The 19875-nt window shown below is 37.4% G+C and overlaps 1 protein-coding gene and 1 long non-coding RNA gene across 2 annotated transcripts in view; one reads left to right on the top strand and one right to left on the bottom strand.

Moving 5' to 3' along the window:
* Positions 1-19875, top strand: part of GUCY2C (guanylate cyclase 2C) — a 63444-nt gene that overhangs the window by 14483 nt on the left and 29086 nt on the right. Inside the window, exons 6-11 of the mRNA XM_037136648.2 lie at positions 389-485; positions 2497-2614; positions 4363-4498; positions 5303-5391; positions 8846-8957; positions 16910-16991. Coding sequence (XP_036992543.2) covers positions 389-485; positions 2497-2614; positions 4363-4498; positions 5303-5391; positions 8846-8957; positions 16910-16991 — 634 coding nt within the window. The remainder of the gene's footprint in view (positions 1-388; positions 486-2496; positions 2615-4362; positions 4499-5302; positions 5392-8845; positions 8958-16909; positions 16992-19875) is intronic.
* LOC119042842 (uncharacterized) overlaps positions 9665-19875 on the bottom strand; it is a 32650-nt gene continuing 22439 nt past the window's right edge. Inside the window, exon 3 of the long non-coding RNA XR_005081295.2 lies at positions 9665-10222. This is a non-coding gene — a long non-coding RNA (uncharacterized LOC119042842). The remainder of the gene's footprint in view (positions 10223-19875) is intronic.

Below are 19875 nucleotides of genomic sequence, written 5' to 3'. Positions count from 1 at the left end.
AACAGTTATCAATGAAAATAGTTTTTATAATTAATGACTGCAGCCTAGTGCAATGAAATAGGCACTGAACCAGATTCATAAACCTGGAATTATAGGGCTGTCTTTGTCATCTACTAGTTCTTTAACCCCGTGGTATTCAGGCTTCAGTTTCCTTAAATCACTCAAATTAAGGGAATGGACAAGACCATTTTTTTTAAGGTTCCATTTAACTCTACTCTGACACTATGCAAATTTAAGAAAGGGAGAGGTAGTAATTTGAGGGATTGGGGTTAATCTTAAAACAATGAGGCACAGACAATACTGGCTTCAAATTCAGGCACCTGGTTCCCTCTCTGTTGTGCGCAGACCATCGTATATTTCTCTCCTTGTCTTGCTCTCTCTCCTTCAGTGATTATTGTGTGCGGTACACCAGACACCATCAACACCCTTCAGGATGGCCAGGAAATGGCTGAAGACACTGTCATTATCCTGGTGGATCTATTCAAGTAGGTATAATATTTGAAAGAACTTTTTCCTTCAGAAAGAAAATACTCTAAGGATTTCCAAAAGACAGATTCTCTTTTCTTTTGCTTAGCATAGCCTCATATAGGGTTCAATGTGATGATAATATTTTAGCCTGTGTTTCACTCCCTTTTTATTACATCCTCATTCTTATTTAATTCATCATGGCCTTAGTAGAGATATATGCCTTTGACATCACTATTATGTCTAAATACCAAAGTTTTATGAAAGTCCATTAAAGTCACCTGTCTATTCATCCTCGCGAGCAGCCTGATTTAAAAGTCTTTTCCTAGGCGGTGATAAATCAACTTATAACCCAAAAACATTATTTTTGAGAATGTGTGCCATATCTGTGCCTTCAGTTGCTAATGGCCTTTGATCCTAGATTATCTTTCCTTCAGTCACCTTTGATATAAAAAAAAAATTCCAGTTAAATGAGTTTGATTTACAGTTAGTCTTTACATATTGTGGCATAGTCACTGGATGGTGATCTTTTCCTTTGCATTTCTCTGGAGCTGAAGAGAGAAAATTCTAGAAAACAGAAATCACCTTTTATCACATCCCTCATTTTACCACTCATTTTTTAATGTTGGATACCACAAACTAATTGTGCCAAGGCAATGACTGAGTCAGATTAAGCTGAAAGAGGGGTTCACTGGTGTGGCTCTGTGCTCTTTGCCCCATCACCTAGATCATATGACTTCACTTATCTGGCTGGATCATTAATCATTACCTGTCTGTATTCAGACCAGAAGCTATTATTCTTTCCCGTATTTGCCTAGTCATTTCACCCACACTAAACATACTTTTAAGAGTGTGAAGAGAAATTAAGTATAGGAAATGCAAACCTATTTGAACACAATTGTTCATGTAGATAATTTGACTGACCAACTTAACATTTTAGCTGCAGACTATAGGTAGAAAGGAGGGTAAGTTATCAACATTTCGTTCCTATACTCACACTGATAACTGCTTGCAATAACTGCTTTGCCCTCTGGAATGAGTCCTCAGTGAAGTCAAATTGAGGTAATTTTGCTTTTAGCAAATCCTTAATCAACTGCCTAAGTGTTGGCAGTCCTTTGTCACTATTCCTGAAAAACACCTGACTAGGTTTTGGGAAAATTATGAGATTCAGTTGAAACTAGACATAACTTGAGTTCAAATTCTAATGTGGACACTTCTGGTTCATTAGACTCTTGGGTATTATTTAGTGTTTTGAAACTAAGTCAGCTCATTTGTAAAATGAGAATAAAAAATGCCCATTTTATAGGGCTACTTTTAGATATCATAATACAAGCCAAATATTCAATGTAGTCCTCAGTTAAGAGATGTGTTCACCTGCTGTTTGAATATTAAATGATGGGTAACCAAGTTATAGCAGTTCAAACATGTTAGATTCTTGGTCTACTAAAACATTCAAATGACTAGGAAGCTTAAATACCATTTGTAGCGCAATCTCAGAATTACATGGGAGCCCACGATGTGCCAGGTATTATCCTGGAGTTGAGGATACAGGACCAATAAGCAAATGTCAGCAAGTTTACAGTGTTGGAGAAAATGTTTAGTCCTTCCATTCTTATGTTTCACCATCTGAAAAGTAACTTTAATTCATAAAATTTCCATCATATCTTAGCATCTCACAATTATTATGAGCATTTAAGGAAAAGAATGTTCCCAGGTATAAATCAAGGGTCATGGAGGCCTGAAAGTGAGCACTAGCTCCCATGTCCAGAGCCTAGGAAAGTAGTATCTTCTGATCTTCCTTTCCCTTTGTGTCTGTTAAGCACAGCTGCCTAAGTTCTCTTGTTCAAATTAGCAGGGGTAGAAGAAAATCAGTTTATCTGGAGAACGTAGAAAGATTTTCAGGTTACTAGAAAAAAGTAAAATGCTTTAAACAATTTCAAAGCTGATCTCAGAGTTCGTGTGAACTGTGAAGGTCCATCTTTATATTTGGAGGAACCTAATTTTCATGAAAAACTTGTGCTTTTATTGCAGTAAGAACTACTTCCAGGACAATGTCACAGCCCCTGACTATATGAAACATGTTCTTGTTTTGACACTGGGTCCTGATAATCCCAACTCAAATATTTCTTTTACCCAGAATCACTTACTGGTAAGTTGCATAAAAATATATTGTTGTTTTCTTTGTCAAGGTTAAGATATTGTTCCACTGTTTGAGACTCAAATTCTAAGATGAGCTGTTAAAGTGTGTGCTCGGCTTTAGACCAGCACAAGAGTGTGCATTTCTGGAACATCGGAATGGAAATGACAGTGTAGGGAGACAGAAGAAGGCTTGCTAACTTAGGGGAGATAGAAATTTAATATGTCAAATAAATGAAGTTTTCCTGCATCTTAAAACAGCTTTCTGCTGGTACTGATATCAAAATTCTGCCTTTAGAGATATATGCAGGGGTGGGCATAAGTAGGTTTACAGTTGTTCACATCGAAAATGCCATCATTAATAAATAATAAGACAAATATGAACTCTGTTTTGCATACTCACAACTGTAAACCTACTGTGCATACTCCTGTATTCCTAAATTAAGCCATCATCCTCTATTGTGATTAGAGGTTAACCATTGTCCACATTTGTCCAGGAGAGTCCTGGTTTAGTCTTCTTATCCCAGCATTCCATCTGGTTTAGCATTGATCCCCCTCAAAAGACACTCTAATTGGACATCAAATCATAGTCACCTTATTCTGATGCAGGGCCCCTGACTCTAACACCACGGCAGGCTTGGTCAGTCACTGCACCTTAGTGTGTTCAAATTTATCAGATGTAATCTACCCTCTGAGACAATGAGAGCAGGTTTGGAGTGGGAAGAGGAGGGAAGGTGCAGTTCTGAGGACCCTCAACAGTTTGGGGAAGGGCGAGCAAAGGCCAGGCCCAAAGAGCTCTACCAGGAGAGTTGGGTATCTTTGGAAGTATCACAGTTTTTCCTACACTAACAGTTCTAAGCCCTCTGTTTTACAACCTTGCCAAAGTTAGGGGCTGCATCTCCTTTTGGGTGGGGCTGGGTCTTAACTGGGTTTTTTTACTCTCGTGAAATAATTTCAGCAAAAGACACTGCAACTAATGAGAGGTGTTTTATTTTTTTCTTTTTCTATTGAATATTTTGTAGCATACTTCAGGGTGTACTATTCAGGTATCACTTGTACAGGTTCTAGGCTCTGGCAAAAGTGTGATTCTCCACAGGTGGGCAGTCCAAAATACCCAAGCTGACATAGTTCACTTGGTCTCAGCGGGCCATGGAACTTTAATCCATAGCTGAACTCTGTGAAGTCCAGCATGCAACTGTTACAGGGGAGTTTTGACCCTGTCTTTTATGTTACCCTGGGCAGACATTTGTGGCCTGAAGCAACACCTAGTGAGAACTGTCTTCAAAACAAGTTCAATGGTATTATCCAATAAAACTCCTCCTGCCCCATTCAGGATGATCAAAGGCAGGGGGATATTTTTATGGCTGTTTTCCCTTACTCTTTATTAAAAATGTGAAACTACAAGCATTTTTAGATAAAATATTACAAGAATTAAGCAAATGCTGTATGTTGTCCTTCCCAGTTGAAATGAAATATTTTGTCTTCATGGAAAGGAAGCACAAGTATTTTTAGTTACCACCTGAAAGGCAGTGTTCTCAGTTCACTGATCCCAAGAGAAGAGAGAATTGTGACACAGGCATACTAAAGAATCCCACCCCAAGTAAAATTCTCCAAAATTCTCCTGCAATACCATTTCTACAACTCCCCTAATATTTAATTACCTTTGTAATTACCTTGCTGACCCCAAGAACATTTTGCTCCCCACTCAAGATCAGAATCTCTTTTTTAAAGCTCATTTTACAATTTTCCCCCTTCATTCAGGAAATGAATGACTTTTCTCGTGCCTATGTGAATGGAGTCTTGCTCTTTGGACACGTGCTAAATATATTTCTTGAAAATAAAGAAGATGTTACCACCCTCGATTTTGCTCACGCTTTCAGGAACATCACTTTTAAAGGTACTGGTCATCTAAGACTAAACAACAATACTTAACTAACACTTTCTACAGAAAGTGGAAGAAATACGACTTTGTGGATGGACTCTGGGAAACAAAGAGGGGCTTTGGCGATAGATGAATCAATAGATAAATATTTTTGAACTTAATTGGAGGCAAACATCATTGTGTAGACTTTGGAGGTTCTATTATCAATAACTAGACCCCAGTTTATGCTTTAGAAAACACTTATCACAGAGTCTGGTGTAACAGATGCAAAATAAATATTAACTGTTTGTTGAACTACATGAAATTATGGTATTTGATCATATTTTTTACCTAAACAGCCATTTCATACATTTGTTGTACTGCAATTATTTCATAGATGAGAAACTGAGACACAGAGAACTTAATTTCCTCAATGTCTTCAACCAGTAAGTGATAGTGAAGGGATAGTGAACATCCTAAGTTAGATTACTCAGTAACCTACACACTATGATACTAGTTTGGTAAATACTCTAAGCAAAAATTTTCACTAATAAGCAGGAAGAATCTATCACATTTAGCAACCCCACCCCACCCCACCCCCAGCCCAAATGTAATGTAAAAGATTTTTTCTTCTAACTAAAAAACATCTCTCATAAAAATACTCTTCAGAGATCTCGGGGCCAAGAACCAATCCGGATACCCTTAGATTAGATCATTTAGATCATTTTTTTCAGTAACAAAGAGCAATTTGAATCTATTTTATACCCTCTGTCAGTATCTAACTGATCTTTTAGTCAGTAAATTAACAAAGGCCTCTAACTCTTTCTGACTTTGCTCTAGGGGTAACGGGTAACAACGTGACTTTGGACGACTTTGGGGATATCGATAATCAGATGGTGCTTCTGTATACCTCTGTGGATACCAAACAAGTATGTCTGACTTCTCACCAAGAACTTGGGTTGAAGTGATTGGCTGAGGAGGGATAACTTGGGAGGCGAGTAATAGTGGAGGAATTAGAGAAGTTATGTAGCCATAACCTCTGGAAGTTAGTTTATGTCAGATTCATAATTATACTCCACTTGGGGCATTATTGCTTAAGCATTTTGACCCACAGAACTCTTTATTCAGAATATCTACTCTATTGCATGAAAAAAATTACCACCCAGAATACATTGACATAAAGACCAAACTATTGATAGAATACCAATGAGAGGATGACAGTTCTCTTGTAAGAATTGTTCATTCATTTCCATAACTAAAAATTTCAGTAAAACATCTTCTGTTCTCTCCATCTGAACTTCCATGAAAATCGTTGTGTAATCCTTCTGACACACATAAACAGCCCTATAATGCTATTCTTTTATTCACATTCTATGTGTCTTTTCTTCTCTCCAATTTAGTAGGTTCTTCACAGAGAGGGAGAAGGTCTTACCTCTATATGTCTCTGATGCTTAGCTTCTCATATGGCACATGGTTGATGGCTGATAAGCATTTAATTTAAAAACAAAAGACATGTCTTCGTGTCACCCAAAGTAGGGCCCATCTCAAACTTTGAAGGCCACAGTTGTAGCCAACCAAATGGTCAGTAGAAAGTTTTTGTATTTAAGAGGTTGGGCCCTTATAGAACTAAGACTCTAACAGAAAAAGTTATTCATGCTTATGTAATTTTCCAGTGTGAGCATTATGACATTTTCATGGAGATACATATATCTTCAGCTTTGTAAAGGTATCGATAATAGAAAATGTAGAAAGCTAGAGAAAAGAAAGTTAGGCCAGAAATTTGGGAACATTATTTCAGAAATATAATTCAAAGTTTTCAGTTACTATATTGGACCTTTAATATAATGCTATAGTTAGCATTCATTCAATAGGAATACTTTTTAAAAAGATCCCCTCCATACTTCAGTTACTAGTAGTAACAACAAAGACAATTAAAATCCCCTCTAAGTTATTTGCACCTGGGATGAGAGGCTGATACTTGTGGTCAGATCCAATGTCAGCCTCATGCCTGTTCTTCAAAATAAAAGATGTTGTTCTGTGCACTTATTCTCTCTAAAGGCATACCTAGTTGAATTTTTCAGTAATCTCATGCTACCAATTGTGCTTTACAATACATGTATATGGAGAAACTAGGGATTAATTTTCAAAACATAGGGCTATAGATTATTCTGTATCCAGAGTAGATCCCAGTAGAGATTCAATGTACCATTTTAATATATAGGATATATCCTGTCCTCAATACATGCAATTATAGATTCTACTCTAAAGTTGAGTCTATTTTTGAGGCTGTAAAACTTTTGTCCACAATGTTTTAAGGGGATGGCTGTGAATTTAGAAAGATGGCTATTAGCCCTGGCTGGTGTGGCTCAGTGGATTGAGTGCTGGCCTGTGAACTGAAGGGTCACTGGTTTGATTCCTGGTCAGAGCACATGGGTTGTGGACTTAGTCCCCATCTGGGGACATGGGAGAGGCAACTGACTAATGTTTCTCTCTCTTTCTCCCTCCCTTCCCTCTCTCTAAAATAAATATATAAAGTACTTTTAAAGAGAAAAAGAAAGATGCTCTTTGTAGATTTCTTTTAAAAACTGATTCAATATGTGTAGCAGTCATTTCAGGATACAGTAATATTCCCACTGTGAGATTACTTGAAAAAAAAAAAAAGCCTTTCATCCTAAAAACCTAGTATCATGTATAAGAAAGCACATTAGAGGAAAAGGATAGATTTGAAAATTTTGTTCTTGACAGAACTTAAGAAATGTAGAATTATTTCAGAGCCCTTGACATGCATCAACATGGAAAATGGGTTTTAGCTGTTGTGTATTTTGTCAAGACACCACTTTGTCTAGTAACTGAACATTGTGGGGAACACTGGCACTTCACCTCTCAAGTGACTTGGAGCTAGCCACTTAATTTCTCTTAGCATCTATTTTGTTTTTACTCTTTTTTTCATTTTTTTTAAAGATTTTATTTATTTATCTTTAGAGAGGAAGGGAAGGAGAGAGGGAGAGAAACATCAACGTATGGTTGCCTTTCATGCGTCCCCTGCTGGGAACTGGCCTGCAGGGAACTGGCCTGCAACCCCAGTATGTGCCCTGACTGGGAATCGAACCGCGATTGTCTGGTTCGCAGGCCCACGCTCAATCCACTGAGCTACACCAGCCAGGGCTCTTTTTTTCATTTTAAGTTTTATTTTCAATTGCAGTTTGTAGTCGATGTTATTTTGTATCAGTTTCAGATGTATAGCATAGTGGTTAGACAATCATACTTTGCAAAGTGATACCCCTGATATTTCAAATACCCACCAGGCACCACACATAGTTATGACAATATTATTGACTGTATTCCCCAGGCTGTGCTTTACATCCCTGTATTTTGTGACTACCAATTTGTACTTCGTAATCCCTTCACCTTTTTCGCCTGGTCTGCCTCCCAACCCTCCCCTAGAACAACCATCAGTCTATTCTCTGTGTCTAGAGTCTGTTTCTATCTTGTTTGTTTGTTCATTTTGTTCATTAGATTCCACATATAAGTGAAATAACAAAGTATTTATCTTTCTCTGACTGATTTACTTCACTTAGGATAATACCCTCTAGGTCCATCCATGCTTTTGCAAATGGTAAGATTTCATTCTTTTATAACCAATTGGTATTTCATTACATATACATACAAGCTTCTTTATCTACTCATCTCTTGATGGGCATTTGGGTTGCTTCTATATCTTGGGTATTGCAAATGAATGTAAGGGTGCACATATTCTTCTGAATTAGTGTTTTGTGTTCCTTCTAATATATACCCGTAAGTGTAATCATTGAGTCATAGGGCATTTCCATTTTTAGTTTTTTGAATTATCTCCATACTGCTTTCCACAGTGGCCACATCAGTCTGTTTTGCCACCAACAGGACACAAAAGTTCTCCTTTCTCCACATCCTCGCCAACACTTGTTTGTGAATTTATTGATGATAGCTAATCTGACAGGTGTGAGGTGATAACTCACTGTGGTTTAAATTCACATTTCTCTCATGATTAGTGACAATGAGCATCTTTGCATGTCTCTTAGCCTCTATTTTAACATTTGTAAAATGAAAAACTTGAACCAGTTCTCTAAAGAGCCAAAGAACTTGTATTGAGCTGACGTGGTGTATGGTCATGAAAAACAAAAGCAGAAAACTAACTGACCTACATGGAGCTTAAATCCACATTCATGCTTGGAAGCAATAAATGGGTCATACCAAGCTCCCCTGTGGCTGGTTAACATTGTCTTGTTTCACTAAAAACTGTTACTATAAAATTCGAATGTTGTTGGACAGGATGGTCAATTTTATCAGAACTTGTTCTAAAATCTTTTCTTTCTGTTCATCCTTCTTTTTTATGCCCTGACATAGTATAAGGTTCTTTTATCCTTCGACACCCACAAAAATGTAACTCAACCAGAAGTTACCAGCCCCACATTCATTTGGAAGAACAATAAACTACCTAAAGATGTTCCGGGGCAGGGTAAGATATCCTAAAATTGTTTTTCTGATAAGGAGGGTAAATTTTACGCTGTATGCATTTGGTCTGTGTTTTTTGTTTTGTTTATTGTCTGAATTATATTTGCCAGGTTTACAAATGTGGACACTCCTTCTCTGCACAAAGAATGATTATATTACAGTTATGATCAAACACTGAAAATATCTCTATTCTAACTTAGCACAGCTACCTTGAATATGCGTTCTACTCACCCTCTGACACAAATCATCCTGTAGAAAAATAGGTTTGACAACTGGAAATATGAAATATATCTTACTCCTTTTATGTTGTACTGCAGTAAACTCAGAAAGTACATCTTTCAGGTGGAGGGGTGGTCAGTGAGCAGGACCTGTGAAGTCTCTCCCATCACCTCATAGGACACACACTCAGGTTATAATGACCGTTACCTACCTACTCAAGATGAGGCCTGATCTGTTAGGGAAAGCCTTCACATACCCCACCTGCTCCCATGCAGGCTTCAGTGCCACTGTTAACACCGGCCATGTCTAGGCAGGGCCAGGACAGTCTGTCCTTGATGGAGCTGGCCAAGGCTTATCACAATGAATATTAAGTGACTCCATGTTCCTAATCTAGTTTTAGGGGGGAATAGTTTACATTCAGACAAATATTTATGCCTAAAGATGCAAAAAAAGAAAAAAAACTACAAACACCATTAATAAAATGACTAACAATTATGATATATGAGGGTGTACCCCCCAAAATGAAATGAATTTACTTTAAAAATTGTGTATTTATTCTTCCATGTTTAAACTTCAGTCACCTTCAGAGTACTCTCCATCTGATGCAATGCACCTATTGAGACGTTTCTCACTGCTCAAAGCAGGTTTTGAACTCCTCGATTTCGATGCCTCTTAGTGCCTCTGCCATTTTTTGTTTCACCTTTTCTACATCAGCAAAACATGTCCGTTTGAGGATATTTTCCATCCAGGGAAACAAAAAAAAAGTCTCTCTAGGAGAGATCAGGTGAATAGGGAGGATGGGGCATGGGGTTCATGCTATTTTTGGTTAAAAACTGCTGAATACTCAGCTTGGTGTGGGCCGGTGTGCTCATAAATCACCCATCATGAAATGAGCAAATGTGTTGAAAGGTTTGATTACCAGTCAGAGCACTGATTGGCCTGGTTGCAGGTTTGATCCTCGGTTCAGGCACGTGCAGGAGGCAGGCAGTCGATGCTTCTCTCTCACATCGATATTTCTCTCTCTCTCTTCCACTCTTCCTTCCTCTCTCTCTAAAAGTAATGGAAAAATGTCCCCAGGTGAGAATAAAAAAATTAAAAATAAACAAGTATTAAAAATTTTAACTAGAAATATTTTTATCCCACCAGAAACTCTGAAAAGTTGCTCTGAACAGTTGTTTTGATGAGTTTTCTTGTGTTAAAGTTATAACAAGTATGTTTCTAGTTCCCTAAGCTCCATAAGTCAAATCTGGTTTAAAATGATCCCTTTGTTTTTATTCAATAGGCATAAGCAGTTGACTAAGGCAGAGGAAGGTGGGAAGTAGGGACCCCATTCTTTTAAACAAGAGCTGACTTTAGATTTATTGTTATTGATTTTTAAAGTTGACTTCTTTAGCAAGGTGGATGATGATGATGATGATGATGATGATGTCTAGAACCAAATTCAAGCTTCTTAGGTTTTAAACCAAACTTGACTTCTGAAAAAATCTCTTTCTCTTCCCAGGCTTCAGCAACTTTCTACTTCTTCCTTTTGTAACTTTCTGAATTAAAATTACTTTTTCTCTCTCCTTAATTATAACTTTTCAGTGACAATGTTAAGTATGGATTTTTAATATACTTCTTTAAAAGGTTTTAGATGTTTTGGTTATTGAACAATAATTCTGCGCTTTGTAAAGTGCTGAATTCAAAAAGTAATTTCTAAGAGAGCTCTCATTTCCCTAAAAGAGATCACATTAAATATCTAGATTCTACAGGGCAGGGACATTGTAGCATCCTGGGCAACTTCACTTTATCCTGAGTTAACTAGAAAATTTGGTTTCCCAGAGTTTTTTGTTACTTCACTGTTACTACATTTAGTTTTAAATAAGTTATAGTTTTAGTTTTAAATAAAACTAAAGTTTAAATTAAAGTTTAGTTTTTAGTTTTCAGTTATAAGTAAAGTAACTCAATCTTTCAAATAGTATGTAGATAAGACATTCATATCCAGTAACTGCCAACTCGGTAGCAATGCTTCATCTGGACATTGCAGCATCACTGGGTTGTTATTCATTCAGCAAAGATTCACTTAACACCAGGCAGCGTTCTAAGTACCTGGGACACCACGATGGGCAACACAAATGAGGTTTTTATTCTCGTCCAAGCCTTCATCATCTGCCTTCTGGGTTATAATAACATCTACAGCTTCCGGCTTCCAGCTTCCGGCCCACCTTCTGCCTACCTTCTATCCAACCAACGAGCACATCCCAGGATGACAGCGTGAATCCAGTCGTATTACTGCCCGGTTGCCACCACCTCACTGGCAGCTCCCCTCTACCGACAGAATGAAGTCCCAATGACTTATTATTACACAAATTTCCATGATGTTCCTACATTTCCAGCCTTACTTTTTGTTTTACCTCATCTCCCTCCCTCACTCTCTCAACTTCCTCCTACTTCCTTAAAGAAAGGGCCCTGCAACTTCATGCCCTTGTGCCCTTATTGATGTTTCTCCTTCTGATTAAAATTTATCACTACCTCATACAACTGGAGAACAACCACTCATCGTTAATATTTAACTTGAATTTCACCTTTCCTAAGCTTTTTGTCAACATGTCAGGAGAGTGTTGATCTTGAACTTGTCTTACAAGACTTCTACATAATGCTTATAATTACATTTACTTGTTTATACATCTTTTTATACCATACACTATATGTGTAGGGTTAATTCTTTATTCATATCTTTTTTGTCCCAACACAATGCCTTGGGAAGAAAGGAAGGAGAGAGGGAAGGAAGGAAAGAAGGAAGGAAGGGAGGGAGGGAGGGAGGGAGGGAGGGAGGGAGGGAGGGAGGGAGATAACTATAAATACGTTTTTAGTCAGCATAATCTGTACAGTGTTAATTTAAGTCAATTTACTTCTCTAAGTATAAATACTTTCCCCTGTTAAACCAGGAGATTTAACAAATCACAAGGTTCCCTCTAACTATTATGTCATATAACCTTGGGGTTATAAACTCAATCTTCATTCATTATGATCCAGTTAAACAAAATGTGATAACCCCAGCAGCCACCAGAAAGCCAGCAGAAGCTTAACTGTAGAACTGATATGATCCTGTGAACTTACCTAACAAGCAATACTAAAACATATGTTGAATTGAAAATTAAAAATTGCCAATTAAAAAAATAGTCATGGGGATGTAAAGTACAGCCTAGGGAATGTAGACAATATTGTAATAACTATGTGTGGTATCTGGTGGGTACTAGACTTATCCAGCTGATCACTTTCTAAGTTATGCAAATGTCTAATCACTATATTGTACACCTGAAACTAATATAATATTCTATGTCAACCATAATTGAAAATTTTATTTTTTAAACAAATTTTATTTCTATTTTATTTATTTATTTTTAGAGAGGGCGGAAGATGGAGAGAAACATTGATCAATTACCTCTCACACGCCCCCAGCTGGGGTCCTGGCCCACAACCCAGGCATATGCCCCGACCGGGAGTCGAACTAGTAACCTTTCAGTTCACAGGCCATGCTCAACCCACTGAGCCACACCAGCCAGGACATATTTTTTTTAAACAAATTTTAAAATGGAGTAAAAATACATTTCATTTGCCAGTTGTCAAACAGTTTTTAAATAAAATTTAAAATACTGTTGTAATTAGTATTTAGTATATTTAAATATTATAATTGTATTTAGTACAACGAGATGCTTGCACTGTGAGAAGTGGAATTCAGGTGGGCTGAGGACCCTACAGATGGGAGTTCCATATATTCATTCCAACTAGGGGGTGTGTAATTCTAGTAGTCTGATAGTAGACTCACCTGCCCTGTTGAAATTATATTTCTAATACTCACTTTTTAAAAATAAAATAAACATAAGCATAGAATTTATTTTAAAAGAACCAAATCTTAATCTGTAGTAGCGTACAATGGTATTTTCTAAAATAATGTTTTGCTTTTCAGTTACACTTGACATATGATATTAGGATAGTGTCAGGAGTACATCTCATACTCATTTTTGCTTTCTGGCTGTAGGTATGAGGATGAAGGTTGTGGCAATGGTGATGGTGATAGAAATAGTAACTTATAGTAATAAATAGAATTCACCAAAGTCAGATGTGCCCATAATGCAACTCCAACCTATTGTTTTCTGCCCTGATGAGAATAGAAATCCAGAGCTCACATTTTTCACTGCTAAAAGTTTCCCCTTAGCAGAAAACAAGATAACAAGCAAAGGCAAAGTCATGTGTTACCAAAGCATAAATCCTTCAAGTTTGCCCCTTAGAGAAAGGTTCTGCGGTATTAACCCCAAGCTAAACCCTCTGCCTACTAAAAAAAAAAAAAAGGTTAGTTCATTGGAAGTACATAATGTGATGAGACAAAAACAGCTTAAAAATATGTGTGATATGTGGGATGAATATATAGCACAAGAGTTTTTTTAAAATATGCACTCATTTACATTTTTTTACATTGGGCACTTTTTCCTTGCCTCCTCTCAGACAGACAGATGGGTAGGGCCCAGTTTTTATTCAGTTATTTCTTCAACCATCTTTTAATTGACACATAACCAGGACTAGGTCTTGTGCTGGGTGGCCAGTCCCTGGTAACCAGATGAACAAGGACATAGACCATGCCCTCAGGTCTATATTATGATGTCAGGAGAGAGAATACTGTGAAGGCACTGAGGTGCTATTATAATAATGAGGTCTTGGCATCTCTCATCTCTCCAGAGGCACCTTCATTAGTTTTATTTTTAGTGAAGAAAAAAAATCATGCACATGATGATAAAATCCAACAGTCAAAATACTCATGATGGAAAGTGAGTGTTCCTGGTCCTGCCTCTTCACACCCCTGGTCTCTCAGTCACTTATGCTTCTTGTTCTTTGCATACGTATTTCTAAATACCATATATATATATTTCTTGATTCATCAGCTTTAGTTATTATCTATTCATTTCTTGTATTGTTAAATGAAGACTTAATTCATCTTCACTAATACTGCTTTTCTCTAATCTCTTCTCAATTTAGGTGTCTTTTTGTTAATTCATTTATTAAGTATCTTTGTAATTTTAATTAATATACATGAGCTTCTAGTAGTGTTCAATCAATTATATATTAAACTTCTTGCCTGTAAGGTCTCTTTTGAGAAATCAGCTGACAGTCTGATGGGAATTCCTTTGTAGGTGACTATCCCCTTATCTCTTGCTGCTTCTAGGATTCTCTCCTTCATTTTAATCTTGGCTAATGTAAGGATGATGTGCCTTGGTGTGTTCCTCCTTGGGTCCAACTTCTTTGGGACTCTCTGAGCTTCCTGGATTTCCCGGAAGTCTATTGCTTTTGCCAGATTGGGGAAGTTCTCCTTTATTATTTGTTACTTGTGGCTGTTCCTCTTCCCCTTCTGGTACCCCTATAATTTGGATGCTGGAATGTTTAAAGATGTCCCGGAGATTCCTAGACCTCTCCTTATTTTTTTGAATTCTTGTGTCTTCATTCTTTTCTGTTTGGTCATTTTTTTCTTCCTTCTGGTCCACTGTCTTGATATGAGTCCCTGCTTCCTTTTCATCACTATTGCTTTCCTGTGCATTTCTCTCCATTTCAATTAGTTTAGCCTTCATTTGTTCCTCTAATGTGTGACTAAAATCAACCAATTCTGTGAGCATCCTGATCACCAGTGTTTTGAACTGTGCATCTGAAAGTTTGGCTATCTCTTGGTCACTTAGAATTATTGGCTCTGGGGCTCTGAGCTGTTCTTGAGCCATGTTTTTGTCTGTTCGCACCTGTTATGTATGAGGGGCAGAGCCTTAGGTGTTCACCAGGGCAGGGCAACCCAGGTCGCTGGGTTGTGATGCTGCATGTGGGGACGGGGTCTTACAGGCAAGAAGGGCTGTAAAGAAGTATTCCAAGTCATGAAATCCAAAGACCTACATCCAAGATTGATCTATCCAGCAAAGCTTTCATTTAGAATGGAAGGGCAGATAAAATACTTCTCAGATAAGGTCAAATTCAAGGAGTTCATCATCACCAAGACCTTATTATATGAAATGTTAAAGAGACTTATCTAAGAAAAAGAAGATAAAAAAGATGAACAGTGAAAGGACAGCAAACTCACAGTTATTAACAACCCCACCTAAAACAAAAGCAATCTAAGAGGACAGCTAGATCAGGAGCAGAACCATAGAAATGGAGATCACATGGAGGGTTAGCAACAGGGGAGTGGGAGGAGGAGAAGGCGGGAGAAGGTACAGAGAAAAAGTAGCATAGGCGGTAGGTAGAAAATAGATGGGGGGAGGGCAAGAATAGTAGGGGAGATATAGAATCTAAAGAACTTGTGACACATGGACATAAACTAAAGGGGGGAAATAGTGGGGGAGGGATGTGCAGGGTGGAGGGGAATGAAAGGGGGAATAGGACAACTGTAATGGCATAATCAATAAAATATATTTAAAATATATAAATAAAATAAAATAAAAAACTTCTTGCTTCCCAACTTTGTAAGATGAAGATGTTAGTGTTACTATTTTTTCTTCTATCTCTTTCCCAGCTCCCAAATTCTCCTGTGTTTCTCTGTAACTTTTCAGGACTGTTATTTATTTGGTAACCATATGAAACTCTCTGTCATTTGCCCATAAGTTGATATTCCATAAGTTGAAAACACTTTCATCATTATATTTAAATGAAGTAAAGAGCATGCTGTGACGTCATTTCTTTCTGTGCAGCTCCAGTGTCTCCCCTTTGTGACACACATACCAGAAAAAAAATACACTTTAAAAAAATTTTAAATTCTCAAAAAATCTGGTCAAATTTTACCTTGTTTCATTTTTAGACTATGTCTTCCTTGAACATTTTCTCCTAGAATTTCTGATTGGGTCTCTTTTATTTTTTCTGTGAGAATAAACATGTCTCCTTCATCACATTGCTATTATCTTCCAGCTGCTTACACACGCTTGTCTATTGCTTAGAATCCATTCTATTTCTTTCTTTTTCAATCCAGTAGCTTCTTTGTCTGATACAGACCTATGGTGGCCAACAGGAACCATGAGTTTCCTACAGTTTAATATTGTCATTGTCCTTCTCGACCTAGCTTACTCCTCTGCATACACAGGTTCTGCTTTAATATTTCTTTGGGTAGGATCCACATTTTTCTAGATGCAACTTACTCTCTGTGAGTCTCTCACATCACCCCATCTATAGAACTCCCCCCACACACTCGTGTCCTAATAAATAAAATCGCTTACCTTCTTCATAGACTTCCCTCAGTGACCTAGTAGAGCTTGGAAAGGACCAGCAGGCAACACTAATTTAATATTCCAGCACTGGTTTACATTTTTGTTCTGATTTGCGCTCTGTATTTAAAAAAAAAAAAACTTGTTTCTGTCTTTCTCTTTGAATTATTCTTAGGTATATAGGTTTCAAGAATACCAGACTTCCACCACCAAAATTATTATGTGCTGGAAGCTATTTTATGACTTATACCATTCGGTGATTCTCATAAGAAAGAAATGAGAGATATAAACCTTAAGGATAGCTGAAATTGAAAACCACTTCCACTGGGCACTTCCAGATAGTTTCCTTCAGAGACCAACTCCCCAGGACCTATATTATCAATGAAGAGATGAAGAAAAGATAGTTTTTAAAAGGCTCTCTCCATTTCCCCTTCCCAAATTACATTATACAACTGGAATATTTAGAATGCTTGCATTCTCATTTCAACGATCCTTACTAATGCAGTTTTCACTGTCTTTTCTGTGATAGGACCTCATATCCTGATGATTGCAATCTTCACTCTCACTGGAACTGTGGTCCTGATCCTGTTGATTGCTCTCCTGGTGCTGAGGTACCTACCACCCCCTCTCTCCTGCTGTGCTCCTCTTTCAGGGAGGGAGGCAGAGGTCCAATGCCTATTGGTGATAATGTATGTTAACAAAGAGATCTCTAAACAGATGTGAGATCGTGAGGGTATTCTGGATCACAGATGATATCAAGGGCAGAATATTATTGATTGGACATACTAGAGTCTATGGAGTAAAAGAAACCTGAATTCAAGTCCCAGTTCTGTGACTTACCAGTTGTGTGGTCTTAAGCATATTACTTAGCAACTTAAGTGTATTATTTAGCTTCATCATCTGAACTGTTTAAGGGGTTGAAATGAAGTACGGATAGTGACTACCCAATAATAGGCATTTTATAAGTAGAACTAGTTACTTTTGCTGCTTTACTGGTGTATTGTGAAAAGTTTCAAAGTCTCTTTATTGATGTTCAGACTGGAAGAGGCTTTAGAAATCGTCTACTCCAAATTTTCTGTTTGCAAGGAGTAAGAGAGGCCCAGAAACCCATATGACTATTCTGGAATTGCATCCCAGGGCCGTGTCTAGGGCCCAATTCAGGTCTTCTGACCAGCAATTCCATAATTGCTCCATTCAACTTGGACATACGAAGTGCCTAGCACAGTTCCGGAGACAGTTTATACTTAAAAGTATGTGTTGAATATATAAACTAATGAATGAATAGACATGCCATCCTGATCTATGTATGTTAAATACACAGAACTTTCTATCCTAATGCATTATCAGGATCACCTCCATTTCCTAACCAAACAAGACAACAGTTTTCTCTATACATCACACATATTGGTCTGTGTCAATGTACTTTCTCATAATGAGAGTCCAGCCTGTTGCAGGTCAGGGGGAGTTTTCTTCAGGAAATGAAGTAGGTTATTCTCTTTAGTCTGAGGGCTCCTGTAATTCTGTGTTGCTTGAAAATATAGGAGATGATCTACAGTGTGGGGTGACCACTTAGTTGAGGGTGAGCAGAAATCCAAATTTGGAGATAGTAAAGCCAGTCAATAGTAGGGTCAAAGATGTAACCTAGAAACCAAGTCCAAATGGTTGTTAGCTTAAGACAAAGGTAACTCACAAGGTAAGAGACAGTGGTAGGGGAAAATGGGCATTTTCTATTTTCTCTAAGCATGGGAGGGAGAGATAGGGCATCCTAATAACCAATAGTCCATGCAAAGATCTAGAAGACAGATGTTGCTCCTGTAGTTTTCCATTACAACAGCCTATAGAAGAAAAGCAGCAAACAATTTATGGCAATTCAGTATGAATGACAGTTGGCACTGTTAGGTCCCAAGAGTTTGTCGAGTTACAGAAAGGAAAGCCTGGGAGTCTTCAAGGCCTTAATGGTTACCCTACTCTCCTCTGGGTCTGAGGGTCATCCTTATTGGTCAATAATGTCCTATTTTATATGTATTTAACAGAGGGTTACTCAAAGTTAGATGGAAGCATAGGAAGAGAATAATTATTTCTGCTAAGGGACATTAAAAAGGCATCATCGATGACCTTGAGAAGGTGAGTAGGAATTTGTCAAATGACCACAAGCAACGGCAAACTCATGGACATACAAATAGGTCCATGGAGAAGAATATAAATTCTAGAATCACACACAAGCAAGGATGAGAATTTGGATTATTTTAGAGGTGACATTACAAGTTACTTGGGAAACGATGTTGGGCAGTACGCTTTCAATGTGAAAAAAATTAAATGCTACCTGAAATCACACACAAAGATGGAGTTAATTCCATATGAAGTTTTAAGTAGATAAGGACCTAAATGTGAAACTCAAATTTCAAAATTGAGAAGAAATTAATAGAAAATGACTTTATGATCTCAGGCTAGGAAAGTATTTCTCAGTCAAGATAAAAAAAGAAAAGTCATAAAGGAAAAAATATAACCATGGACATAATAAAATCAAAACATTTTATAAAACAATGTTAGAATTCACAAACTGGAAGGTGTTTGCAACATGTAACAGGACAATGGGTTTGTTATGCACACTATACAAGGAACTCACATAAGTGAGTAGTAGACAAAATTATGAATAAATAATTCTATCACTTGATACAATCTATAAAATAGCTAGAAAATATTTGAAAAGATAATCTCTTAAGTGGTCAAGAAAATAAGGTGCAAAGCAACAATTAAACAACATTTCACATGCATTATTATGGTCCCAAAACATCTGACAATACCAAATGCTGTTGGAATACGGAGGAAGGCGAATCCTCCTGGTGGGAGTTTACTTAGGGAAGCAAGTTGGAGGTATCTGTAAACTTGAGAGCAAGTATCTCCTACAACCCCAGAATTCCATTTTAGCCATGCTCTCTGGAGAAAATAATTACAAAACTTCAACATTTTGAATGTTCAGGTGCATGTCGTTACAATTTCTCTGTGCTTTTGTATTTTCTTGATACATATGTTTTAAAAGGCACAGAGGCATAAGAGGAACTGGTTTATTTATAAATCTGATATGTTTTCTGGTGGTTTAAAAATTAATGTTTTTTTCTTTTAAGGTTATCAGTTTAAAAATTTTTTCTCTCCTTTCCCCACCCCCGACTCTTCATGTAATCAGTACAGGTTCTTTATTATAGCAAAGGACTGTATTAGTGAAGGATCTGAGCAAGTGAAACAGAAAGGGAAAGAAAAGAATATAAAAGGCCATCAGAAATCCTTACAAGTTCACTAATGGCCAGCACTTGCCGCATTGGAGAACATAGAGTTATAACTGGACTAGACTTTGGAGAACACAGAGTTATAACTGGACTAGACTCACTCACCACATATCTACCTAAGCCAATCAAGGTTCTAAATTTCTCCCAGTGTTCAGAAGCTGAATGGCATGAATACTAATAAGAACCTATGGACTGGTTCTATTCCTTTCAC

Source organism: Artibeus jamaicensis, unplaced genomic scaffold (genome assembly GCF_021234435.1).
Source record: "Artibeus jamaicensis isolate MK-2021 breed Jamaican fruit bat unplaced genomic scaffold, CSHL_Jam_final contig_233, whole genome shotgun sequence".
NCBI lineage: Eukaryota > Metazoa > Chordata > Mammalia > Chiroptera > Phyllostomidae > Artibeus > Artibeus jamaicensis.
Note: the sequence above shows the minus strand (reverse complement) of the source record. Positions and strands in the feature narration are given on the sequence as shown.